The sequence below is a fragment of the Vidua macroura genome, chromosome 11 (assembly GCF_024509145.1).
Source record: "Vidua macroura isolate BioBank_ID:100142 chromosome 11, ASM2450914v1, whole genome shotgun sequence".
NCBI lineage: Eukaryota > Metazoa > Chordata > Aves > Passeriformes > Viduidae > Vidua > Vidua macroura.
In genome coordinates this window covers 14,256,715-14,283,599 of record NC_071581.1, presented here as the reverse complement: position 1 = coordinate 14,283,599, position 26,885 = coordinate 14,256,715, and the positions used below count along the sequence as shown (strand labels likewise).

The following is a 26,885-nucleotide window of genomic DNA, read 5'->3' as shown; positions in this document are numbered from 1 at the left end:
GTTACTGCAACAGATTACTGTGATTTTGTTTCCCCCTTGTAAAATAAGCATTATTCTGTGCTTAGTAAAGCCCTTGCAGTGGATGAGAAGCAGTGCTCTAAGTGACTTTCCACTAACACCCACCAGAGGAAGGCAGTGGCAGCAGGGCTGTTTCCATGTGGTGGCCACTGGAGCTGTTGACTGTTGACAAATTAGCAGCAAATTGCTGCAGATTAGAGAGCTACAAACTCATCGCTTTCTGCAGTCCCATGAAACAATATCCAGATTGCATTGGCAGCATCAACAGTTTTCCATTCAGCTAACAAGCTGTGCAGAGATGAAGACAGCAAATTAAACTAACTCGAAAAGCAGATTCCTCATTTGCATTCTCAGAAGGCAGAAGTTTCCCTACTGCTTTAACACTGCAGCATACAGGACATACAGCTCCCTGTGCCAGGGCTCAATAGGTGCTTGAATATCAAATGCAGAACCTGCACAATTAATTACTTGTTTCCTCATGTTAATTCCTGAACTGTGAAGTCCAGGTGGAAGCCTACAACACTGATCTCCTGCAACACTGATGTTTCATTTCTTGAAATTCAATGGTCTCAAAATCCCTGTTAAAAAAAGTTTCAGGCTCTAAACAAAACAACTGCTCATGTTTGATGGTCCCTCTCTGAGAAACCTCTTTGCCAAAAGCTAATTTTTTTTTGGGTAGTCTCTGCTTCAGTATAAATGAGAGCCAGAGTGGTCCCTCACCATGGGATGCCCTTGCAGGTCTCCAGCATGGTCTGTCCTGGCTCCCCATGGCTGCACAGGGAGAGCAGCCAAGCCAAGCCTCGCTCAATCCACAGTTGCTCTTATTTTTATGCTTCCACTTAATAAGCTTCTGCATTTCCCGTTTATTTTCACAGTGAAAATGTAAGCCCTATGCTCAGTGTCTCCAGCTATTTGTCCAGGGCAGGATTGGTGTCTCAGCCCTGTCAGAGATGTTTAACATCTCTAAGGCAAACATTGCAGGTCTCTTCTACACTCTTTCATCCAGCAAAGTGTCTGAGCAGCACAGAACAGAGCAGTCCTGGAGGGAAGGCACATCTGCTCTGAAAAGACTGCAGAGAAGAAACAAAACCTAAAAACGTTTTTCTGCTCCAGCAAATTCAACTAGCACCTCTTTAATCACAGATTTCTACTTTTAACAAAGCTGCAGCACAAATAACTTCTCTGTTTATTTTTTGTAGTTTGTTCGTTTCAAAAGTAGGTTATTAAACCCCCCAGAACTCTTATCCAGCTTTTCAGTTAAGGGAGGAGAAAGATAAAGTATTTTGCTGTCTTTTCTGCAATGACCCATGTAGTAGAGACTAAAGTACAAATGAAAAAACACAAATGAAACAAATGATGAAAACGATAAGAACAAGAGTCACTGCAGCAGGAGCTTTCACAAGTAGGTCACGGCTGGCACTGCGAGAGCGGAGCATCCCCACAGCGCCTCTGCCTGTGCTGCCCAGAGCCAACTGCGAGAGCAGGCAAACCCTGGCACCAGCACAAAAGGCAGAGGGAAACTTGTGTGCCAACTCAAGATTCCTGTTGTGAAGCACCCCTGGCCCCTGCCCATCTCAGCATCTCCAGTTCCTTCTGTGCTCAGCATCCCAGCCACTGACCCGTCACTGGAAAAAATGCCTACAAGTTTTTTTTTTGGTGTTTTTTTTTTTTTTTTTTCCAGGGAAAAATGGGGTCATCTGGCTTCTCTTCTTAAAGAAAACTTTCAAAGTAACATTTAAAATCCCAGACCTAAAGTATTTCAGGTTTTGTTTCAGTTTAATCCTTGTATCTTCCCCTGAACACTGACAACAGGCTCTCAATTTTTAGTTTACTTTTCCACAGTGAACCTGAACAAGTCACTGAGTTCCTAAATAGGAAAGGAAGAGAAAAAACTCTCTGCTGCAATTTTTCCATTAAAAATTGAGAACCACAAATGCTCAGACCACTGGGGTGCCTTGTTCATTGCACTATTTCCTAACACAGTACTGGGGAAGGGTCTCCCTACTCACTCACCCAGCCCTGCTGCAGCTCATCAAAATGCTTCTTTGGGAGACTGTGTTTCAGAGATGTCTTTGTGAATTTTTAATGCCGTGTGCTACTTAGTGTTTGCTGAATTCACAATTCTTCCACACCATCTCAGCAGCATCTGCTGCAGCCATGCGACCTGGAGCAGCACACAGCCTTTCCCAGCACAGCTGAGAGCCTGGGATCAGACAGAGCCCACAGAGAGGCCCATGGGCAGTGCAGGGAGATGCTTCCAGACCCTTCTGCAGAACCTTGTGATGCAGAACTTCCCCAAGGCACCATCTAGGTTTAAGCTGGATTTGAGTGGTGCCCTCATGGGAACCCAGAGCAGCACTGCTCACATTGGCATGCTGAAACCCAGCAGAACAGCACTGTCTGCAGCCTCTGCACAGGGAGCTCTGCTCTCATCTCTTCTCTTTAAGGTCTTACAAAGCCCAAAGGTGAGGTCTGGAGAGCAGAGGGGGGAAGCACTGGACTCTGGCATGAGAAACAAGCTGGGAAAGCAATGCATTGTGCAGAAGGAGGAGAAAAAGGGGAATGTGGCCCGTGAAAGCCAAGACACACAAGCTGTCTGACATAAGGGTGAAACATGACCCTTTTGGCAGAACCAAATTTCCACAGGAGAGCAGTGGCACTCAGGGCCTCCAGCCCTTAGGGTGATGCTTAACAGTTTCCAAGATAAACTCAGATGAGCTCTCTTCTGCTTCCCCAGGCACTGGTAAGAAAATCACTGGAATCCTTTCATAGTTTTTATAAAAAGAAACAACACCAAAAAACCTCCCACCAGAACCCAACAGCATCTAGATTCACAGAAGTGCCATGCCAGGAAATGCTATACAAGATACTCATAGGAGATCCAAACTCCTAACACTTTTTTTTTTTTTTTCCCAGAGCTGAGGAGCCCTAAGTTGGGATCACAGCCCTGCTGTGTTCTGCTCAGGAGTACAGAGGTACTACAGCAGGAGTAAGGATAACCCAGCAACCAAGAAAGAAAACTCAGGAGCCACTCTGCACATGGACAACTCACTGTGGGTTGCCTGGCTTGCCAATAGAAACACTTGAGGGAACTCTGTTCTTCTTTGATACACTGAGCATCATGAACTTTAGGTAATAGAATAGAAAATGGTAGGTTTAGCCCTTGATGATATCTCCTGTGATGTTTGATCAAACCCTCCTCGTGTGGAGGAGGTGATTTATTAGCAGAGATTGGACCCATTTGAAGAAGGAAGCATCCTGGTACAGGAGAAGGCTCATCTGAGAGCTTCATCAAAGCAGCAGTTTACAGAGAGGTTTACTGTCTCCCAGCACTACCAGCTCACATGTCAGTGCCAAACCTGCCATGAAAAAGCTTTCCAGAAAGCAGATAAGCATCATCACAGCCTTGGAGGAGCACAGCTTTCTGCAGGCTCTCCTTTGCCTGCAGGAAACCCACTAAAATTTCCTGCCTTCCCAAACTATTAGCACGGGCTGGATTTCTAGACTGGTTCAATGCACAGAGCCATGGGTGAATTCAGCAGCGTTCCCCTCTCACAAGGGGCCTGTTTGCCTCTTTGTACACAGGAGAGCCTGAAACTTTTGTGTTTCATTTACATACAAAAAGAAGAGGACATAATAAGCTCGGAGACAGGAAACAAAACAGTCCTTGCAAAACCAGTGGGGTTGGTGAGGGCCAGGGCTCTGCTCAGGCCATGCCGTGGTGCCTGGTCAGAGGACGTATCTGACTGAGGGCTTGGTGACATTTGGTGTGGGAGATGACACAACCTTTGCTGTTTCCTTCTCTGTCCACCCTAATTAGGGAGAAGCTAATTCCAAACCTTGCCTGTTGCTCTCACGGAGCACACTGACTGCTTTTGCAGAGAGAGGAAGCTCTCAATGGGCTCGGTGCTTTCCTCCCTGCCCAAATCCCACAGGATGGCTGTGCCACAGAACAATGTGGCTCCTGGTGCAAGCTCAGCCTCTGTGAATCTGCACCCAGTGCTGCTGCAATAGCCGTGCAGTGAGAAACGCTTAATCCTCATTCTTGTTTTATAAAAGGATCAAAATGCTCAGCATGCTGACAATTCAAAGGTTTAGCAGTCCAGTACAGAAATACGTACTGCAGGCTTAAAATTCTAGAAGACAGACAGTAAAAAGAAAAAAAAAAACCCTGCTCATGCTGTACTGCAATGGCCCAGTCCTGCTCTGTACTGCTTTATGATTATAAGAAAACTGCTTTCTTTTACAGTGTCTTGGTTATCCAGTCACTTGCTGTACGAATACATTTGCTCAGGTCAGTGTGGGGTTCTCAGAAAAAGCACAGGGGAAGGGAGTGAGTGGCCCCAGTGATCCAGGTTTTAAGGCTCTTGATACTGAAAAAAACGTGGATCTGTTTGCCCTGCTAAATCTTTCCTTCAGCTGCAGCCAGCCCCCAGCCGGCTTTTGCTGTGAGCAGCCTGAGCCTTCAGCCAGGGAATGCTGGGTCTGGAGAGGGCTCAGCCTGCCGGGAGGGAGCAGGGCCATGCTCAGGTGCCACATGTGACACCCCCGGCCCCAGCTGTCAGCAGGGCAGGTACCTCTGCTCTTAACTGGTGCCTTGGTCTGCCAACAGACACTTTCTTCTTCCACCTCCTCTACCCAAATCTACCCTCAACCTCCCATCCGTCTTTCTTTGCCCACTTGCCCCCTTATTAGCCCCCTAGAGGGAGGGGAAATAGGAAATGGGAAATGGGAAATAGGAGAAGTACCAGGTGTCCTTCCTCGTTTGGGTATCACAAATGCACCTTTTTAGGAAACATCTACAGAAATTGTCTTTGCAGGCAATCAGGCAGCCCCAGCCCCGATGTGAAGGACACGGCGAGGCAGCGAGCACAGTCGGATTGCATTTGCTGAACAGCAGTCACCTTCTCCCTGGCTGCTGACCTTTAAAATGTCAGGCACCTCATTTAGAAAGCAACAATTGGGTTTGAAAAGTTTTTAAGGCTCTGTGTCCTGCTCCAGCCAATTTTGCAGACAGTGCTCTGCGAGAACGCCTCCCACTGCTTGGTTTTTCCTTTCCCCTTCATCTCCCCAGGATTTCAGCATTTAGCACCTCGTTCTCTCATGCTGCTCTTGTTATTTAGGAGGATTTAATATTCCTGGCTATGGACAGCCCCACATTTATAACTTCTTTTCAGTTAATTCTCCCTCCAGTTAAATGCTAGAAAACCAAATTTTCCCTCTGATTTCCAGCTTAGGAAAACCTTTTGCAAGATCTAAACTCTGCTGTTTTCCTACAACTAGATTACAGGATGCAGGAGAGAGGAAACAAGTTTAGTTTCTTTCTTTGAAAAATATAAATATTTTATCTTGTTTTTACAGTCTTATGCAAGTACTTCCATTTATAGCACACACTTTTTCCCCCACTGTTTGACACATAGCAAGCGTATTAATTGATACCACCATCACTCCAGCTACAAAAAGATAACAAGACAATTCTGCACATGGCTGTGTTTGCATACAGCCAAAGCCTGAGCTTCAAAAAGCCCAGGGACAGTCGTGCATTCCCCCTTCCCTACCTCTGGTCTCCAGTTTGAAATGCAGACCGGCAAGCTGTGCCTTCCTACCACTCAGCTTTCCAGGCAGAAGTATTTCAAATTAATTCATGGTCCCTTCCTGCCCCTCTGTCCTTCCTTTCCTCTTATCCCACCCCATGGGGATGTCACAGGGGTTAATGAGTGCTGCACATTTGCTCTCTGCAGATGGTGCTGGTGCCAAGGAAGGTGGCAGTGTGGTGCCATGGCAGCTCTGCAGCTGCTCCTGCCTGCCAGGGAGCAGATTGCCCCATTTATTATTATTATTATTATTATTATTATTATTATTATTATTATTATTATTATTATTATTATTATTATTATTCTACACTGCAGAGCCTATTCATGTGAATACACTGGTAAAGATTTTGATAAATCTTGAACATTTTGCCAGTATTAGTTCAACCTTTTTTAGAAGGTGGGGAGGGATGTATAAAGGAAAAACGAAAGCAATTGATGGTGCTACAAAGGCGAGGAAGGAAAAGCAGCCTTGCTTAACAAAGTGTAGCATGTTTGAAAGCCAGCAAACCAGCCAGCTGGAAAAGTAACATCTCCACGATGAACAGAAGATCCTTTGGAAAGGAAAACAAGCCTCAGTGCACTAATTTTTATTAGTAGACCATGCCCAAGCCTGTGCTTTGGTGCTGGCACAGCAAACAACACACAGCCCAATCACCGTGTGCCTCAAGCAGAGCTCCTGGGCTCCTGGAGTCACCACTGAGGCTAAAGGAAAAGAACCCCCACTGTACGTGCAAAGCACCAGAAGCACCCAAAAGCCACACTCAGCAAAGCTTTAAAGTCTTGCTGCTCTTAGAGCCTGAGGCTGGAAAGCCGTGAGTAACAAGGGGCTGAAGGCACTGACATGTGCCCCGTGTCAGGCTGGGGCCTCAATACCAGCACCCAGCTAAGGCAGGGACTTGGCAGCAGGAACTGATCTTGGATCCAAACCCCAAGTCCAGGCTGACTTGATTCTTGAAGCCAAGCCCAGCTGTACCAGCCCTCTACAGTTCTGCTGAGGGGCAGCAGGAGCGTGGCCAGGGCATCTCCCTTTGCAGCTGACACAGCTCTGCTGTGGCACCTGGCCAACACAGACAGGCTTCACCTCTGCACTGAGGCTGCAGCAGGGTCACAGAACAGAAAGTTACACTTAAAAAATGATTCAAAATTATTTCCACCTCTAAAACTTCCTGAAAGCGGTGCAGACCTTTCCCAGAGCAGCACACCACCTTCCCATGGTGCAGCCAGCCAGCCATGAAGCCAGAGACACTCAGGCTCCTGCTCCTCAGCCCATGAACATCCATTTCCACTCTTTGCTCACACATCCTCTCATGTAAAAAGATGAGCTGTTCCAGCCCCTCAGATTATCCTTGCTGGGAGTTACAGATGTGGATGTATCATTGTTTCAGCTTCAGATATGCCTTTCCCCACTGCAAGTCAGTAAGATACACCCTTCTCTCACATGTATTTTATCTGGTATTTTAAATGAGTGAGAAGGATAAGAGGAAGAAAAATATACCCATGATTTATAGCTGTTCCTGGCCAATTGCCTGAACACAGGCTGCCAGAACATATTTTCTCACAATTGTCAGGCAAAAATTGCTAGCACATTATGAGGATAACTTGCAGCAGTGTATTTGTTCTGGATTCAATTTTTGCTTTATTTAATTTTAATAGCTATAATAAAAAATCTTCAATAAATACAGCTGATCTGCAGAAGATACCTAATTAAAAAGGATGCCAGAGCCCAGTGTTCTGTCCCTCGTTCCCACAGCAACAAGAGGAGAGGAGAGCATGCAAGCAAAGAGGCAAAAGGAGTGCTTTTCCTCCACTAAAGATCTGCTCCACTTCCCCTGAGGGAACTTCCCAGGGATTAAAGGCAAACATGGGATAGCCCTGCTTCCCAGAAGAAGAAGTAGCAATAGAAGCTCTAAGTGAGATGTAGTGGTGTAGCAAGAGAAATAATGTGGGCTGAGGGTTACAGAAGAAGCCTGTGGTGGTGGCAAAGGCATTTTAAGGAGTCCCCACACTCATCACCTCCACCTGGGTGTGCACTGTCATTCTGCACCCTGTCACTCCTCAGTACACACTGGGAGCACACAAACCACGCCACTGCTCCAGGTGAAAACGAGGTAAAACATCCAGGCTGGAGCACCTCTCCACCAAAGGCAGCATCGTGCACCAGCCCTCCTAAGGGAGATTCATCGAACACGAATTGAACCTTTGCATGAGGTCATCTCACAGCCCCTCCATGCCTTTGAATGCAGTTTGGGAAACGTGGCACTGACACTCCCACCAAGGGAGCAGGACAAAACCAGGCCTTTTTTAATCTCAATTATGGCACATATTTAGTCTGCCAGGATACTATATCCAGCCAAGCTGCAAAAGTCCTTTCCAAGCACTTTAAAATTGTGTATCTGTGAAAAAAAACCTCAAAAAACCCCCACAAAACCAAAACCCAACCAAACAAAACCAACATTAGCAGAAGAAAAATTGATTTGCTTTATCTACTTTAAAAAGTTTCCCTTTGAAAAGCAAGATGAGATATTAATGAGACAGATCAAAAATTGTTAAATCCTCAATGTCCATCACTTCCCTGAATTGCCACTATAGCCAGAGCCTTCCCTTTCCCTTGTGCAGCCATTTCCATGCAGAACAAACCTTCCTGCAGATACCCACCTCTCCTGAAACAGGAGCAGGACCCTGGGGTAAGGCTGGGCCAACACTCACAGCTACATCTCACCTCCACAAGCTCCTGGCTTCCCTGTGGCAGGAGAAGTGCCCCATTCCCCACCAAACCTGCACTGTTTTTGTTCCTGCCCACAGGTGCTCCTGGTGCAGCCCAAGCCCAGCAGACCCACAAAGTGCCCATGGCTGTCGCCTCTCAAGTGTGCCCAGCTATCCCTTGACCTTTGTCTCCCCTTTGAGTTTGCTACCCACTAACCTGAGCCAGACCATAGGGACATCCCCAGCACCTGGCCCAGACAAGGAGCTGGAATCAGTTCAGGGCTTGTGTCATGAACTCAGAAGAGATGTCAGGGCAGGTTCCCATCAACAAGGAAAATACATGAATATAATGTTTCAACTGAAATAGCTGTCAGGATACCTACAGCTGTGTCTCTCCAGGTCAACAATCCTCATGCTCCAGAAAAAACAGGGCAAGAACCACCACTTTTAAGGCACTATCAATAATGCTTACGTTTTTGGGGTCGGGTTTTCAAGTAGGTAATAGCTCCATAAGAGTTTTATCATGCCCTTTGCTGGCTGTCCTTGTGCCATGTACACACATTTGCTCTACAGCCTCCAATTAAATCTCTCAACTTTGGCTCTAGAAAGAAACATTTTTAAAAATCCTCTCAGCTAATTGAGCAGCTTTTCAAAGTCTCCTCGGTAAACCACAATTCTTTATTCCCACTCTCCGCAACTTGCAACATGGTCATTAAATCTTTTACAATAATATATCCCCTTTACTCCTGTCCAGCTGAAGCCTCTAATGAGGCTTGCAGAAGAAAACCCACATCTCTCAATCCACAAAGAGAAGAAGAAGAAAATAAATTTCATCTTCTTTGGGTTGCAGTGTGTGTCAGACCTTACCCAGCACGCTTCAAAGCCGAAGGAGCCTTTGGAAACGCTGCCCTCGGGATCAAATGCTCAGCCCCAAATTGCCAGGCTAAAGCATAACCCCTGCTCCACATCCCCTCCCTGCAGCTCTCGGGGACACTCACAGCTGCTGTTTGTCTCCAGCCCCCTGTACTAAGGGAATTGAAAGGAGGAGAGAAAGAGCATTGCCTGTGAAAATGCACAGGCTCTGTCACACGCAGACCCCACCCCAGAGGCTGAACACAGCTACCCTGCCCCACTGCCCAGGCCATGGGGTAGAACCCAAACACGGGCATCTCTTTGCTCTGCCAGGGAGCAACAGCTCCTGAGGGCAAGAGGTTTGATGAACCACAGGAAGAGGCTCTGGGGCAGGCAGGTTTGAACCTCTGACTGGGACAAACACAGACAGCAAGAAGGCTCAGCTGATGGATCAGACTGGAAATCCACGTGTGGGGCAGACTGGTGGGTGGCTTCCAATGCAAAAGCTCTGATCTAGTCTGCTCCTCCACATCTGAGCACAGTGTGGTCCAGCAGAGAGCACAGGTCAGCAGTGGCCCAAGGGCTGGTACTTCTGCCCAGACAGTGCTCACAGGAAGATGACCCTTCAGGTCAGCAGCATCATCTGAGTTTTTAATGGGCCGAGATGTAGCCTAATATGAAAGTGTAAAAGCCTGCGTGTTTGGGTGTCTGACTGACTCTGAGGTTCAAATCCATTTGTTGCTGATGCAGAAATGTCAGAAGCCCTGAAGGTTACAGCAGTTAATGGCTTTTACCATGGGTTTAGCTCAGCAGCTGAATTTTTGAGAAAGAGTGGAAAGAAAGGCTCAGCAGCCACGAGAAGGGATGGTGCTGGGCACAAAAGGCAGCCAGGAGCTGCCAGCACAGCCCTGGAGTGCAGCAACATGTGGTTGAATATATTTTACAGGCACAAGGCAACAAGCACCACAGGCAGCAAGCACACCTCAAGGAGGTCAAATAGTAGTAAAGCTATTTTTCTAATTTTTTCTTTAAGTCAGGTTTGATATTCTAGCTGCAGGTTTTACAGCAAAAGGGCAAGGACACAGGAGATGGCCACCTGCACTGCAAAGTACCTTGAATAGTGAGGAAAGGGCATTCTGCACAATATCAGTCAGGAACCTGGGCTATCAGAGATCAGCTGAAGTGTCAGCAAGCCAGCTGCACTCTGTTTAAACAGAGGAACATTCCCAGCTCCCTGCCAATCCCATTCCCTGCTCCTGGTGATCACCAACAGTGCCTCCATTGCCCACTGCCCAGGAAAGGTCTCACAGTACTTTCCATTTTCTATTTTGGCTGCCTGTTCTCTCAGCAGGAAAAGGCTTCAGGAACAGGACAACAGAAATAATTTTGGACAGTAATGGGCCATAAATTGATGCTTTGCAGAAATAGGTGGATTATGGGCATTTCTGTTGTGGAAATTAGAGTTTTTGTGCTGTCACATAATTGACTTGAGTTGTTGGGAGTTTCTGGGCTGAATCCAGACCTTGCCCAGCTCAAACCTTCTCTGGCTTAAACCTGGCACTAAGCAAACCAGATGTGGGCCCTGATTAAAGCCAGGCTGCTGCAAAACTCAGCCTGTAGCACATGAGGGTGCAATTGTTAACAAAGTCATAACCCAGAACACCCAATTCAAGGTCTGCTCTGCAGAATTAAGGTAATCTAGGAAAAAAAAAATCCACCCCTTGATTCTAACATGAATTTGCTAACAAGCAACAGGAAGTGACTTTAGAAGAAAAACAGATCCTAAAAAACTCCCAGCTGTTCATTTCTGCTGCACACAGCATACAGCAGATACCCTCAGATCTTTGAAGAACGGAAAAGGCAGCCCTGAAAGGGCAAGAGCAGCTGGGAAGGGCCCTTTCAAGCCAATCAATGATGAAAAGCAAATCACAGAATCTTTTCCTAGGTTCATAGTGATAAAGGGTGGATAGAAGTACTGAACACATCTAATGACAGCCTGTAGAGCATGGCCAGCAGCCACCTTTCACAATAACTACATTAGCTCAAAATTCATCATCTGGTGGATAGGTTTGTTTATTATTTTGGGAACAGCATGTGCCAATCTAAGCAGATGTCCTCCCTTCCAAATCATGCGCTGTGAACTTTGCAAAGACTTGGAAGCGTAACTGAGAGACCTTGGGAATGATACAGGAGTCCAAACAACTGAAAACAAATTCAAACTTTCTCCTTGTAAATAAAGGTCACTGCACAGTCTTACAAGGCACTTTTTGATTGTCACATGAAATCCAGACTATCTAAATGCAAATATTTTCTTATTTACTTAAAAGACAAAGACAAATACATTTAGACTGGTCATCTCATCATGGAAGACCTATCAGATTTATCCATAGTTACAAAGCCTGATTCATCACTGAATTTTTCTACTTATATGTGGGTGGCTGCTAATACTGGTTTTGTTATGCAAGAATTATAAATATTCTCACTGAGAACTAATGACTTAATTTAGATGCACCGGCAGGATATGGATAGCTTAAGGTTTTCTCAGCACATGAGGAGCAGGAGCCATGCAGAAGGTAATTACCTGGGTCTAGAAATAAGTGGTTTTGAAGGGTGAAAACCCATTAAGGCAGCAACTGCAAAACACCCAAGAGCTCACAATTAAAGCACAATTCACCATAGGGCTTGTGACTGAGGAAGGAAGGGTTATGTGTGCAACAAGAAGCTTATTAGGTGTTCAGGGTCTTCTTATTCTGATAATATTTATATATATCTGGAGTTATCAGTGCCCTAACTTGGCATCTTTTTAAGATCCAATAAAAGCACCCAAAGTTACAAAGCCTGAATTGTTCTTCCTTGATGCCTTGAAAGCCATGTTATTGAAGTCCAGGTTGCTTACAACCATTCAAGTCGTGTGCAAGTGTATCTTCTAAAAGGGCCTCACATTCATGGGGAAATGGGGGAAGATAAGTATTTAAAGTCTTAAAATCAACTTGTGGACAGTTACCAAGATAAAAATGGGGTCTTTGGATCATCTGCTCACCAGTGATAATTTTCTCCATCCATCTCTCTGTGAATTTCTCTGTGATCCCGCACTACCAGAACTGAAGAGGCATTTTCACTCCATTTTGCCCCAGTTTCTGTACTAATAACTCAGGATCAGCAAGGGGCACTCTCGGAGTGAAAGGAAGAAAGGGAAGCATTTACACAGTAACCTGTGTCTGGTTGCATTTGTGAATTTGAGCTGTAGGCACATCCCCAGACAAACATTCATTTCTTCCTACTTTAGGTTCAGTAGAGAGGATCAAGATAATTTCTCCAAGTGGGGTCTGGAAAAGGTGGGTGAGACTATGAGAGCCATTACCACTAAAAATTCCTGCAAATTCCCCAGATCTGTAAAGGCCTCAGAGGAACTGCCCCTGCCTACAAACACGACACTGAGGACAGGCACAGAGCATTTGTGAAGGGCTGGAAACTGCTGGCAGTTTCACCTGTGTGTTCCTCTTGAGCCCCACTACACCAGGATTCATTCAGCCTTCTCCCTTTGCTGAATGCCCAGGACTGTTCCTGCTCTCCCATCACCATCCCTTCAGGAAATACCATCCATGGGAGAAACCTCACTCTCTTCCTTTGTGTACTGGTGTTTAACAAGACTGATTTCTACTCAGATGACACTTAGGACATGCCTTCTTGAACATTATGAAGAACCTGAGTTGTTCATAGTGTTCAAGAAGAGATGTGCCTGAAGCTTTTCATTTGCTTGGTTTTGTTTTTCTGCCTTTTTCCAGCTTTTGGAGCCTGTGAGGTCCCATACCAGGGGGTCAGCAGTGGCATCGTGGCCACAAAGCCACCAGGCAGAGCAGCACTGCCAGTTTATGTGTGAGCAGCAGAGCTCCCTCTCCTCACAAGGACACAAGCCCACTCACAGCTGACCAGGCTCCTTGGCCAGTTTGTTGTGATGCTGATGTGCAAAGCTATTTATGTTCCCTTCTTGTCAGGAGCTCTCTATGAGCCCCCATGGTTTGTAGTGTAATTTGCTATGAGACTTGTAACACTGAGATGTGCAGACGTTTCCTTACACAGAATAGCAGCATAAATCTCATTTAATGAGCTCTTAAGTGACTAACAGAAATCTGTGAGCAGCTATTTAAAGGACAAGCCCTACTGGGATAGGAATGGGCACAATGCCATTGCCCTCATGGCTCTTAACCAAAAAGCCCTTTCCAAATATCAATTCCTGCTTCATTCATGTTCCTTTTTCCCCCTTTATTAACTCTGCTACGTCCTCTGCAGGCCTTCAGCTGATCATTCAGATCAAATGAAAACTGAAACCTCCTCTCGGCATTTGTGCTCTGGATTTCTTCACACTTCATTGTATCTCATTGCTGATAACAGAAGCTATTCAGGACAGCATGTGCTGAATGGCTTCATTCCCATCCTTCTCTAGATAGAATTTGAAGGGAGAACCAGAACAGTTTGGGCTCGGTCTTGGTACAAAAATCACAAGGACAGCAGCAATAGGAAGATGCCAGGTTGACTGACCCCACTGTACTAACTCACCACTGGTCACTATCAGGTGAAATACTGCACCACTGCCAGCTCCTCCTGCCATTTTCTGTAGGTGTTTTATAACCATCTGCCAAGGTTTTGGCATATTTCCTTTTGCATCTCTCCTCTTCCAGGGCAGAGGTCCAGGGGAAATCACCTAAAGCCCATTGCCTGGGAAGTCAGACCCGTGGGTGAGTCAGACTGACGGCCATTTCCATGAGCAGGGTCTAATAATTACAGTAAAACCCATCAACTAAAGCATAGATTAAAGCTGGCTGCACTTTGAATTTAGTTACGCTCAAGGCATGGGGCTGGGTAGTTGCAGTGAGTTGGAGATTTCCAGATAAAACATCAGTTTTTGGGAAGATGCTTATCTATAAATGAATTGTTAGCAGTTAGGCTGTTCTGCCAAAATAAAACTCTTTTAATCTTTCAAAGAGAATCCTGGGCTATTTAATTGATTAGCAGCTTTCTAATGAGAGGATTAAGTACACAGTAGATAACTCAGATGATTGACAGCTCTACTGCACCAGCCTAAAACAAGATGCCTCCGTTTTCCCAGCACATTCCAATTAAACGATTAAGTATTGTTTACTGGGAATGGGAGGATTACAAGACAGTAGGTGGTTTTATTAGCAGAGAAAGGAAAAACACTCCTACACAAAAGAAAAAGATTATTTTGAATGACTAACAGCCATGCCCCTGCAAAGTATGACTAGATCTAACAGAGTTATTCACTCTCAGGTTACACTCCGGCCCTTCTCCCTTTTTCAGACCATTTGTCAGTTTATCCAGTTATCTCCAATGTGCTCAGCATTTCCAGGTGTCTTATGCAGATCATTTTCTGAGTTTATCATGTAGATAGTTACAAAACTACTTGATATTATCACTGGGGACAAGGTTGGGAACTTATATTATAGACAGAATCTCACTTCTCTGGAGCAGGAGACTAAGATGTCTTAACAAGCAGGGGCTGCTTCATTAGCAGCCTTTTAGTACATGCAGGCACTGAATTCAATCACCTAAATACAAGTACCTGAACATGGCAGGAGCAATAACATGGTTTAGCATCTTGCAGCAAGAACATCCAATTTTACATGAATTAAGGATTTATGTGAGAAGGTTTGGAAGAAAGGGGGAGGAGGGAGATGCTCTTAAATTCAAGCTATCAGGCTCCATAGTTACCGTGTCTGAGCCAGCTACTCTGCTTTAACACAATATGTACCATTTTTAACACAATATGTACCATTTTTAACACAATATATACCATTTTTACCAGGCTGGCATGGAAAAAGATCAAGATGCTGAAAAGATTTCCAAATTTATGACCTCTTGACTGCGCATGAAATGAGACTACTCCTTAATCTTACAATCCCTTCCTTTGCCTTTTAGGTAAGCCTCTAACCATCTGATCTCTGCATGGAAAAAGTTAAATGAGACATTGTAGTTAAACCAGATGTTGAGAGCTGAAGTTTTGTTCAGATTTTTCCCTGCCCTATTTCTGTAGGATTCCTACACAGGTCTGTGGGAGTGGCTTTAGCACAGCTGAGGAAAGCAAGGGTTGCCAGTGCTGGGTAAAGCTGCCAGCACTCCCTGCCGTGGAGCTCTCTCCCCAGTATGCCACCATCACACAGCACTGGATAATGATCCATCTCAGCTGGTTAATTAGAAGAGCAAAGTCCCAGCCAGACAGGAACCTCTGCAGGTGTGGAGACCACAGAAGCATGTTGACAGAGTAAAATATTTTGGTAATCTGTGGTCTTGTGTTTTTAACAGTCTGTCCAGGGCTCAGGGCCCCATCCTGAGATTCTGACAAAAATGAAAAGTGTGAGATTTTCATTTTTCCTCAGAGGGCTGTGCACAGCACCTGCTGTGAGACATAAAAGCAGCAGGCTGACGCTTCCACTGTTCCTTGGAGCTGTAACAGGTGAATAGGCTGAATTTCAACAAATCAATAAATTAAAATCCAGAATGTCACAGAAAAAATTGTGAAAAAGAGATCCCCAGGGATATGAAATACAAATATATTACCTCTGGCTCTGGAAACCTCTGAGCCCTAGTTTTCAGAGAGGCTGTACCAATGGAAATATTCTTGCACATCTCCTGCAGCAGCTGCTGTGAGCTGCAGGAGGCTGGAAAGGGGCTGTGGGGAGCTGTGATCCCAAAAGGCTGCAGAGGAACACACTGAGCTAATTATAATGAGTGGCAAACTCTGTTATCCAGAGATCATCAAATATAATGGCTGGTGAAACTGGCCATTGTGGCTAGCAAGTGCCGTGTCAAGAAAAAAGCAGCATCTAAATAAATGTAAGGAGAACCCCTGGAGGATGTAGAGCCCTGCAGAGGACAGCCCCAGGATCACAGTCCCTGCTCCAGGGGACTGCAGAGCACGGATGCCCAGACTGACGTGTGCTCCAAAGTGCCACCTTGCAGGAGCCAGCCTGGGGGCAGAGGTGCCACTTAACTCCAGGCTGCTTTGTGCCAGCCTGGCCCCCAGGTCCCATGAAAAGGGAAGGGAGCATTAGAGCCGTGGAGAGCACCTGCTGTGCTGCCCCAACACTGGAGCTGTAGGTCCCGTGCACTGCAAGCAACAAGAGTGGAAGCAGAGATGGAGAAAGGCCCTTCATCAAAGAGCACCTGGCCTTCCTTAAGAGCTCCAGCTATCCTCTCTGCAGTGCCCATTGAGGGTCAGGAGTGGCAGGACAATTTACCTTCTCTGCCTGTGCTCAGTGGTGTTGGTCTCCTCACCCCCTGCAAGTGCAGCCCTCACCCTTGGCAGTTCAAATACCTGCCCAGCACCATCTCTGAAGTCAGTCAGTCTGGTGCCAAGAGCATAAACCTCATTTTTTCCTCTCCACTCTCCTTGCATCACACAACTGCTCAGCTTTTCTAAGCAACAAACTTCAGCATCTCATTACTCTGTCAGTTGCCATAACCAAGTGCCCACAGTTACACACCATTTACTTCTTATTTATGAGCCAGCTGGTAGCACCCTCCTTACTCAGGGGCCGTAAGGATACCTATCTATAAGCACCAGCAGAAGCCAGGTATCTCCCTTTTAAAGCTGGGAGAGAACAAACAAACTCTCCCCTGTGCTCCTCTGCACAACCCTCCCACATGTCCCTCTGCAAACACACAGAGTTTTGATGCACATTTAATTTTCTTCTTGTACAACAGGGAAAGAGCAGATACTAGCTCTTGGGATTGTCTAGGAGCTAAAATAAAACTGCTTTTCAGGGTGTGGAAAGATCCTGGGATTGGGCCCACTGACTCTTCTTTCTTAAGCTTGCTATCTTTCCAATTCTCTCTTTCCATGTCATTTAATGAAGACTCATCCATGTTATTCCAAATGTAAGGACTTGGCTGGGCTCAGTGCAGGTGTTCAGCTTTCCACAGGCACAGATTGAAAATATACATCAATGTGTGTTGCTCTTTGATGTGTGGGTCCAGTCCCTCAGGAACCAAACTACTAATATTCACAAGTAACTTCGAGATTACCAAGGGGTGGATCATCATTTATCACTTACCTGTGATTTATTTTTATATTGTTTTGTGAAATTGCTCTTAATCTGGTGGATTCTGCCATGCCAACTTGCATACCAGTATCACATCTGCTCTAAGAATATATTTTCCAAAATATATTTTCCAAAAACAAAACCAAAACCTTTTCTGATGTTTTGAGTGTATCAGCATCAGACACAGTAAACTGAGCAACATTTAAACACCTGGATGTAATTCTCAGGAAAAATAGCAATACTGACAATAGTCCAGTCAAGAAATGTGAATTATGAATGCACAGACTTACCATTCTTGTCAGCTCTTCTGAAAATCTAGAATTGAAAGAGAGAGAGAGAAATGTGTTTACTATGTTGTCCAACATGGGGGGTGAAGCCCTTTGCACCAGGACACGCTCAGCCCCACACACAGGGCAGGTTCAAGTGCTCCAACCCCTCAAGACCCAGTTCAGGAGCTTTACTGAGCTCACCCTCCCCAAGACTCAGCTCATCTCCCCCAGAGCAACACAGCTGGAATAACTGGTGGAAATGCTTTCAGCACTTCCAGCACCTCCCTCACTTAAGAAAGCTGAAACCATGAATCCAGTACCAGAAAAATACACACAAAAAAAATTCCAACAGCCGTGCAGCCAGTCCAGACAATTTCTCTGGAGTCAATAAAATCTCTTAAACCAAGTTTCACAGCTCTGCACTTCTGGAAAAAAAAAATTATTTACAACATTTTTTTTAAAGCAAGTCTCCTGTGTGGGAAGATTATATTTAGACATAAAACTACAGTGTGGAGGAACAGCCCACAGAGAGGAATCAAATGGCCATTTCAGAAGGAAAAAAATTGCAATAATGTGTAGTACTGTAGAACTTGCCAGGGAGAAAGAGAGCAGAAACAACTGGTGCTGTTTTTCTCACCAGTCTCACCTGAGGAATAGTCCCCTAACACTGATAGCACGATCAGCTGGTCACTGGGAGGGCCCTGCTCTGGGTTTTTAACCACACACATGATTTCACAGCCATTAGCTAGCCCCACTTACTTGATGCATATGTATTACTTTATTTTACACAGTCATACCCCTTATCAGAAATCCTCCTATGGATCTTTGGGGTCCATCCTCAACATCTGGTGTCCTTTGTAGGTGGCTGTTCCTCGACCCCCACTTTTGAGTAAGCCCAATGTCTTTGTTTTGCGTAACTTCTACTTTGTCACCCCTGCAGAGCTCAGCTGCCATCCTGCTTCTGTTTTGCATGACTTCTGCATCCCAAAGTTACATCTTTCATCTACTTCTCCAGGGCTGTGCTGTTTTGCTCTACTGTCCTTGCCAATAAAATGCAATTATTAGCAGAAGGCCTGTGCAAAGACTAGAAACTTACAGGTTCCTGCCAAAAATAGCCACTAGCACAGGTTGGCCCTAAATTACCAAAAAATTAACATGGGCAGAAAAGGTAAAATATTCTCATCATCTCTTCAGGCCTGACACTACTAATTTGAGCAAGAGCAGAGATTTTAGTTGTAGAAAGAAATTTCCCTGAGGAGGGAATAAAAGCACCAGCAAGACAGATCAGAGTCAGCCATAAAATAGAATCTCATATTTTCTGGGTCACAAAATCATTAAAAAAAATATACCAGAAGAGAAATTGCTGCACAAAACAAGAACCCCAAGAGACAAATTGAATTGCAGAATATGCTATTTCACTGAATATGGCTTAATTAAGGAACATTAATCATTCTTTTGTCCGAAGTCCTTGTGAGGCTATGCAGCCTGGGGCAGAGTCAAAGCAGGACTTTCTGGTGTACTTCAGCAGAGGCAAAACCCCTCTGCCTGAGCCAAACCAAAGTGTTGGGAGTCACAGAACTGCCTGCAGAGATTACAGCTTGTGACCACATCAAAACTCCCCTTGTGCTGACCTCCATTTTTTAAGAGCAATTAGAAGGTTTGGGAGGGAAAATCCAACTTCTCTCCGCACTTACAGATTTCATTGATGTTAAATTTGGGTTTTGAAAGGCCAGCCAGTCATGGCTTGTCTATGGGAAGAAGGAAGAAATCCCAGCAGGACCCCAGCACGCTGCATGGCTTTAGCACACATCCCTCACCTGTGCTCAGTATGCCCTGCCCACTGTATAAAATATTCCTCTTTCCATGGCTTGGACACCCCAAATCCTCACTCCCCATGAGCACCTCCAGATAAGGCACTTCTCTTCCTGGATGCTCATTATTTCTGGGTTTTTTGTTTCATCAACACATCCTTCTGTTGCTCTTCCCACTGCTTTGAAACCAAGGTATTACAGCCAGTCTGTGACAAAAGGAGCAATGCCTGTCCTGAGCAATGCCTCTCCATGGGAGATCACCACCCCACTAAGCACAGCTGGCAGAGGGAGAATGGGAAAGCAAAACCAATAGGTAAATGTAGATTAAAATGGGAGAAAGGCTCAACCTGCAGTGCTCTGCTCCATGGAGCTGTTTACCTTGCAAGGAATACTTGGAGCAACAGGAAAAAAAAATTTAAGAAATGTAAGAAATGTTTATAAATTGAAATATTTATATTCATCTTCACTAAATGAATATTTCAGGACTTTAACTCTCCCAGATAGTCCCTAAAGTATGACTATTAGTAAATGAACGTGTTGATGTGTGATGAAAGATCACATTGGCTGTGTTGCTTATCAAAGTTTACTCTACAGGACCAAGCTGCTTGGCTTTTTTATTGCTAAAGAGCAGGATTTATTCTTTCAACTTAATTGAACCACCTAAAATTTGCACACATAAAAAAAATTAAACTGGGACACCTGGAAGAAAAAAACAATTTAAGATTAAGTAATCTGTCAGCACAGGCAGGCACTGCATCAAGGTATGAACACTGGAATGAGCATCGGGAGGCTGATAAAGATGTAATATAGTCTGTGATAGCTTGGCAGTGCTGCCAAAAATGCTGCTGCTGTGAAGACCCAGGATTTATGTTCTAGCTCAGCAGAGTGCCCTCCCCCACACAGCCCAAAGACACCCTCTTCTCAGGTCTTGGATTAGTTGTTCCACGGTGGGAATGAGGTGGTGGGCTTTCCATAAGGGAAAGGTGTAAGATCTGGGGATGGAAGGGAAACCACAGCCCCTCACAGCTTCCCTGTGGACCAGAGAGCAGACCCATAATGGTGCCAGGCTCCCAGGGAGCTGGGGGCAATGACAGCTCCCAGCAGCTCCAGAAGGAGGGAGCACAAGTGAGGATGCTGTGTCATCTCCATCCAGCCCGCAGCCGCTCTGCCGGCTCCCAGCAGCTCCATCCTCGCTCAGCAGCAAAGTCACTTTAGACTTCGTCAAGGCACCAGCCCTGGAGGTCAGTGAGAGAGGAACTAATGAAATATGGATGGAAAAGTGCCCTGTCCTGCCAAGCCCTCAGCAGCAATTGGCTTCCTGTGCCTGCACGTGGCCGAGGACCATCCCATGGGCCGGGGCTCCGGGAGCCGGCGCTCAGCCTGGCCAGGGATGCTCTTTCCGCTCCATCACCCCCTGTTCTCCAACCGTGGGGGCACGCACGGATCTCGGATGGGAAATGAGAAATTATCCACTTCAAGTACCACAGCAACCATCTCCCCCATCAGCTGTGCTTTGGAGCTATTAAGCAAAGCTCCTGAAGCACAGGCTAAGTCACACAGTCAGCCCACAGGATGCCCACAATATGGGCATTAACCCATTTTATAGGATTTATACAGGCAATGCATGCAGTTTGCTGTCTGTGGCATACTTAACCCATTTACCAGTGGTTTAGATGAATATAAACACTATTTTCTCTAAAGCAAAGAACTTTTGTCAAGATTTCCAATATGTTTTCTCTAAATGTATGTTTTTGCTATACTCTCAAATGGCTACTACAGATATTTAACTTCCAGAAGTAAGCAATTCAAAACCCTGGTGGTAATGATAAACTTGAAAACGAAAATGATGGCTTCAAATTTAAACATTTAGTTCTGCCTTCTCAAAGCTCCTGGATGAGAACATGCTACACTGGAGGCTGCTAAATGAAGGTTTTCTCACAAATTTTATTAAATTCACAATAGCACTCCCTTAAGAAGCCCAAGAATTATTAAAGGTTTGTGGAGTTTATAATCCCTTCACCAGGTTAATAAGATGTTGATTTAAAATAGAATGCAGCTGAGCTGAAATTCTGTTTTCTATCATAATCTGGGTGCAGAATAGAGGACAAACATAATCATGTCTTATGTATGAGGAAAGCCCATGGATGAGAAGGCATCCAGCGACACACATAGACCTGAAAATATTATTGATCCTCACTATGCTCCTGAATTCCTGTTCTGGCTTTCTGTTCCTCTCCCTACAAGTCTTGACCCTTCCTTTGGAGTTGAGACAAGGTTTTATATCAGGCATGGCTTTTATTTCTCAAACTTGAGGCACCAGTAGGAATCTCCTCTCCTACAGCCTCTCTCTGTTGCTCTTTCTGGTGAAAATGTGAGAAGATAATGACCTGAAGCTTTGTCACTATAGACTATGTCTTTAGACATCCTCAGGTTAATGAGTGTTCCCCATGCAAGGAGAAAGGTTTTATTTTGGTGTTTCAGTAAGGAATACACCATTGGTGTAGAAATACTGTCCCATCTGCACTGATTCCCCACAAAACAAGACTGCTGCAGAGCTCCAGGTCTCTGGGCATTTTCCCACTTCAAAGCAGATCCTTTTTCTTTTTCCCTTCCTCCCCAAGAGAAGAGCAGCTGACACCATGTCCCAACCTCTGCTTTCACTCTTACCTTCTCTTTAGACTTCACCTAGCTGTCCTAAATTAAAGTTTCATGAGAAAGGTAAGAGTTGCATCTGATCTTCTGACCTGCTGATGTTCAGCACTAGAAGTTACTTTTCTGTTCAGCTTCATTTCAAGCATCCACTTGCAAAGCCCTGAAGATCAGAGGAGAAGGGATGGACTCTCCTGTGTGATTGTGTACCTGGCAGTGAGCAGTTCCTGAAGGAAGAGAGCCTGGCCTGCCCTGGCCCTCCTCTCCAGCTGTGCCTGCAGGTACAGCTCAAGGGAAGATATCAAACCATGGATTTCACAAAGGGAGGATTAAGGAGGAGGAAAATAGCCCTCCCAGTTCACTTACAGTGAGATGGTAAACAAGGACAAAGGAAGGAGAATGAACCAACCTTGAAAAAAAACCCAACAAACAAAATGAAAACAGAAGGAAAAAAGGTCGAAACAGAAGAGGAATGAGAAGGGATTCCTGGGATTCTTGTGGCTGCAAGAGCCTTGCTATTAAGGGCTGCACTGGAAACCATGTCATTGACAGAATGGTTGGAAATGACAGCTCTGGATCTACATTTGGAGATGCACCATTGGCACAAACCAGATTCTCTGTATCTTCTATCCAGACACCTCACTCAATCCCATGGGACTGAAGAAGCACAAACCAGATTTGGCCACATAAGTGAGGTTGCAAGAGGAGCCATAAGAATGACAGATGGATTTGAAATTACCTTTCTGTCAAAGAAAAAAAAATCAGATAAAGGTCAAAATTAGTTTTCAGCAAAAGACAGGGTAGCTAAAACAGAAAGCTTCACCTGACCTGAAATGAATGGAACTGTGTTCTTCAGGAGTGTTTAAAATAAAACCAAAAATCAATACATTTAGTCCCCATTGGCAGGAAAGGAGGCAGGGAGGCCAGTGCTGCTTGGGGCTCACAGTCCTGCCATGGGGATGCTCATTCATAACTGAGGCTGATCCTCATTTTAGATGCCAAGCAGGAGATGAGCCATGAACCAGATGGAGCATCTTCCCCTGTAGCTGCTGTGGCTGACCAGGCCTCAGGTGCTCTGGAGTTCACACCTCTGCTGTCAATACAGGCTTTTGGCAGTGACAGGAAGGCAGGAGGAGATGAGCAAGGGCAGTAGATCAGCCAGCTCTGAAGTACTCCCAGACAGAGCAACACCTGCCTAGACATTTCCTGTGCCTCGAGGGCCATCCCCCTCAGTTCTGTGTTGCACATGCACTCAATTCACACAGCAAATACAATCTCACATTGGCTTACCCACAGAGAATATACACCCATATAATATATCCTCCTTTTCATAAGCATTGCGACGTGGCGGATTTGTTCTTGACTGGAAATGCCACCATCCCCTCTTGTGGATTGGAGCAGCTCTGTGACAGCTTTTATACAGGGGTTTGTCCTTGTGGGTGCAGGAAGCATTAGATATCCTGTGTCCATCCACAGCTTGTGGCATGAGTGGGAATACCTGCTGCAGATTGCACATGCTGCCAGCACTGAGCCTGGGGCTCTTGCAGCTGGAGCAGACCCAGAGAAGGCACCTGAGGGTGGGCACAGGATGGGTACAGACCCCTTGCTCAATCTCAACCCCTTACAATGATCTGACCAATGTTGTAAGAGCTGACCATTCATTCATTCATTCATTCGAGCTGAACTAGTAAACGCTATTCAACCTTTTTTAATCCTTTACCTAAAAGGCCAGAGGCAAAGTAAAAGAAAAGCACTGAAGCCAGCCCAAAGTTAAGATTGATCCTCTAAGTGGCAGTAGCCAGGTTGATGGCAGAAGACATCTTAGCCCCTTGTGTTTTGTTCCTCTTCAGCCCTCAGTTTTGTCCCACAACAGCACAGTTGTGTTTCTTTGGTGGAAAGCGCACAGGGAAGTTTGTTCTGACACACCAGACACCCTCATGGAGGAGTCAGAACAAGAACACTGGCGATGGGTGAATTAAAAGAAAGCCAGAAGAGGAAGAAGTGACTAAGGTACTATTAGCGTCAAAGCCATTTTATCTAATTCATAACCAAGCCCAAGCTTTCCCCAAGCTTTCCCCTCCTCCCCCAGCCCCCAAGAAACTACCTACACAGCACACCAGCTCATGGAAACGTGTTAGCTAACATAAAACCGTACAGGTCTTTTACTTCATCCTCCCCCACGGAGAAGCCGCACTGCTGCACTCACTGCTTCCCCAGCACATCCATCAGCAAAAATGTGAAGGAGTTAAATGGAAAACAGGTTATCATCGCTGAGCATTCAGTGGGATGCTTGTTACTTTCATGCTAATGTGTGAAAATTAAGCTAAATAGGTGTTCTCTGTTTAAACCCTTTGTATGAAAGGGGGGTCTCGCAGTGCACTTGAAGAGCCCATTACAGTGAAGCCACAGCTTCAATTTGCTTTGCTATTGTGCCTGGAGAAAAAGGAGAAAATCAAGTTCTAAGGAAAGAGGGAAAAAACCCCTAAGTTCTCAAATCTTACATTTCCAGAATCCATTTCTACTTTCAGCAGGTGAGAAAGGGCTCCCAGTACCATTGTGAAAAGGAGAACGATCAGGAGCTGCACACCCAGCTCTATTGTACTTCCCACTGAAATAATACAATGCTCTACTGTGTTTCCCATTCTGAAAGTTCATGGCTCTTTTCCTAAGCTCAAACCTCAAAGTGAAAAAAAATCACTTAAATATAGTAAAATTGAATGGATAAGATGTCATTTTGGTGGCAGAACACGCCTAACTCAAGAAAACTCTTACATAAATTTTATGCTGCTTCCTAATTGCATTTGTGCTCTGAAACTCAGATTCCAAATTATTGTAAAATTTTGGCAGATTAAAATACAAAACTAGGCAAAACCAAAGCAAACCAATAAAAATTAAAAAAAGAACCCCAGGAACTCTCCCCTAAACAAGTTAACTTAAAAGACATAAGGGTGTGAGTTGCCCTTGTCCTTTGTTTCCCCGGAAGATCACTCCCCCAGCCTGCAGCTGCCCACCTGCCGGCCCCTTCTACGGGCAGGATCATCCATCCATCCATCCTGCTCTCTGAGCTGCTTCTGGCAACCCTCTAGAGACAACGGTTCCTCAAGGAACCAAAATGCCTTTCAGCTCAGGGTGCTCAGAGATGGAACGAGTTTCAGACTCTCCAGCCCACGCCAATGCCTACGGGTTCAGCAAATTATTTACAAAATGTAAGGGCTTCCCTTGAAGAGCTACTACCGCCTATCCTATCTCTAAGGAGAGTATGAGTTATCCTTTACTACAGCCAATGCTTCAGTAGTTTATTTTGCATTAATTACTTTTTCTTTATTTTTTTTTTTTTTTTAAGCTAGGAGATAGCAAAACAGAGGATCTATGTGTTTAATTACTGGATGCTGCAAAAAGACTGTAATTACACCATTTGCACTCTGGCTGATTCCACCCCATTCTCCCAGTTCATTTAAGTGCAAACAGCCTCGGTAGCTCCCTAATCAGAAGGTCTGTAAATACAGCAATCGAGGCACTGAGCACATCCCTACCAGCACCCCCCAAACCAGGATTAAAGACCTACAGTGCATCCTCATCGCAGCTGACTGAGGGGATGCAGGACCTGGGAAAAAGGCTGCAGAACCTGCAGTAGACCCCCACGCTCAGCCCGTCCAGAGGGTGCAGGAAAAAGGGCACCCCAATGCCCGGCCAGCCCGAGAGTTCAAAGTCCTGGCAGGGAGAAGGATACAAGCTACATCTCTGTGCCCCATCCGGTAAGAAAAAGGCGCAGGGCTCAGGAGAGGAAGTGCAGTATCCAGACTGCACCCCATGCCCGGCCCGGTCCAGAAGATGCAGAACAAAGGGGCACCTTTTTCCCAGCTGTCCCAGAGAGTGCAGAGCAGGGGGACAGGGGACCTAGGCCACCCCGACAATCTAGGACGTGCAGCACCGGGACAAGTGGGGCCGAGACCCGGGCTGCCACCCCATACATTAGGCAGCCCAGGGACACAAGATATGGAAAGAAGTTGTTAAATCTGGGCACTCCTACACCCAGCCAGCCCGGGAGATGCAGGACTTGGGCTGCATCCCGTGCCCAGCCGGCCGAGGATGCAGGACCCGAGGAGCAGCCCCGATGCCGAGCCGCTCGCGGGTGCAGGATGCAGGTAAGCTGAGAACCGGGCTGCAGCCGCTTGCTCAGCTGGTCCAGCAGATGCTGGACCCGGGAAATAAGGGCGATCCCAGGGGCTCGAGCGGGTGCGGGACACGGGCAAAAGGCTGCGGGACACCCACGCCCACCCAGCCGGGGATTGCAGGACCCGGGCTCCAGCCCGTGCCCGGCGGGTCCAGGGAGTGCAGGAGCAGAGGAAATCCCCTCTCCCGAGGCGGCGCGGGGCGGAGGGAGGCAGGAGCCGGGATGCAGGGAGCACTCACATCGAGGATGACGGAGGTGCCCTTCCTCTGGGCGGCGGCGGCGCCCGGGGCGAGCAGCTCCCTCTCGGCGAGGCCCTTGTCGCCCATCCTGCCCGCCGCCCAGCGCAGCAGCCCGTCCAGCCCGCGCAGCGCCGGCGCCGGCTTCCGCAGCAGCTTCTGCACCCCGGCCCGGCAGTACCGCGCTGCCTGCTCGCACATCGCTCAGCCCGGCCTCATCCCGCCGCCGGGACTCCCCCTCCTTCTCCTCCTCCTCCTCCTCCTCCCACAGCCGCTCGGCGGGCAGCGGGCGGGTCCGCGGGGGACGCTGCCCGAAGAGCAACGGGGGAGTTTTGGGGTGGGGGTAGGTCAGCCCCCCGGCTCCAACACAAAGCACCTTTTTAGGGATTTTATGTCTAAAAAGACTAAAACCGTGTTCTCTCGCCTCCACAGCCTCTCTATACTCACATCAGATATTGGCAGCTCTTTGTGAGGGCAGAAGAGAATAAATTTGTTGCCAATAAATAAAACTTGCCCCTG

General features: G+C 46.2%; 1 protein-coding gene across 1 annotated transcript in view; it reads right to left on the bottom strand.

Annotated features, from left to right (window-relative positions):
• The window catches only part of NECAB2 (N-terminal EF-hand calcium binding protein 2), a 73,495-nt gene extending 46,897 nt beyond the window's left edge, over nt 1–26,598 (bottom strand). The window contains exons 1-2 of the mRNA XM_053987662.1: nt 26,370–26,598; nt 17,518–17,542 (exon numbers count right to left, since the gene is read on the bottom strand). Coding sequence (XP_053843637.1) covers nt 17,518–17,542; nt 26,370–26,567 — 223 coding nt within the window. The 5' untranslated portion in view covers nt 26,568–26,598. The remainder of the gene's footprint in view (nt 1–17,517; nt 17,543–26,369) is intronic.
• Nucleotides 26,599–26,885: the final 287 nt, after the last annotated feature.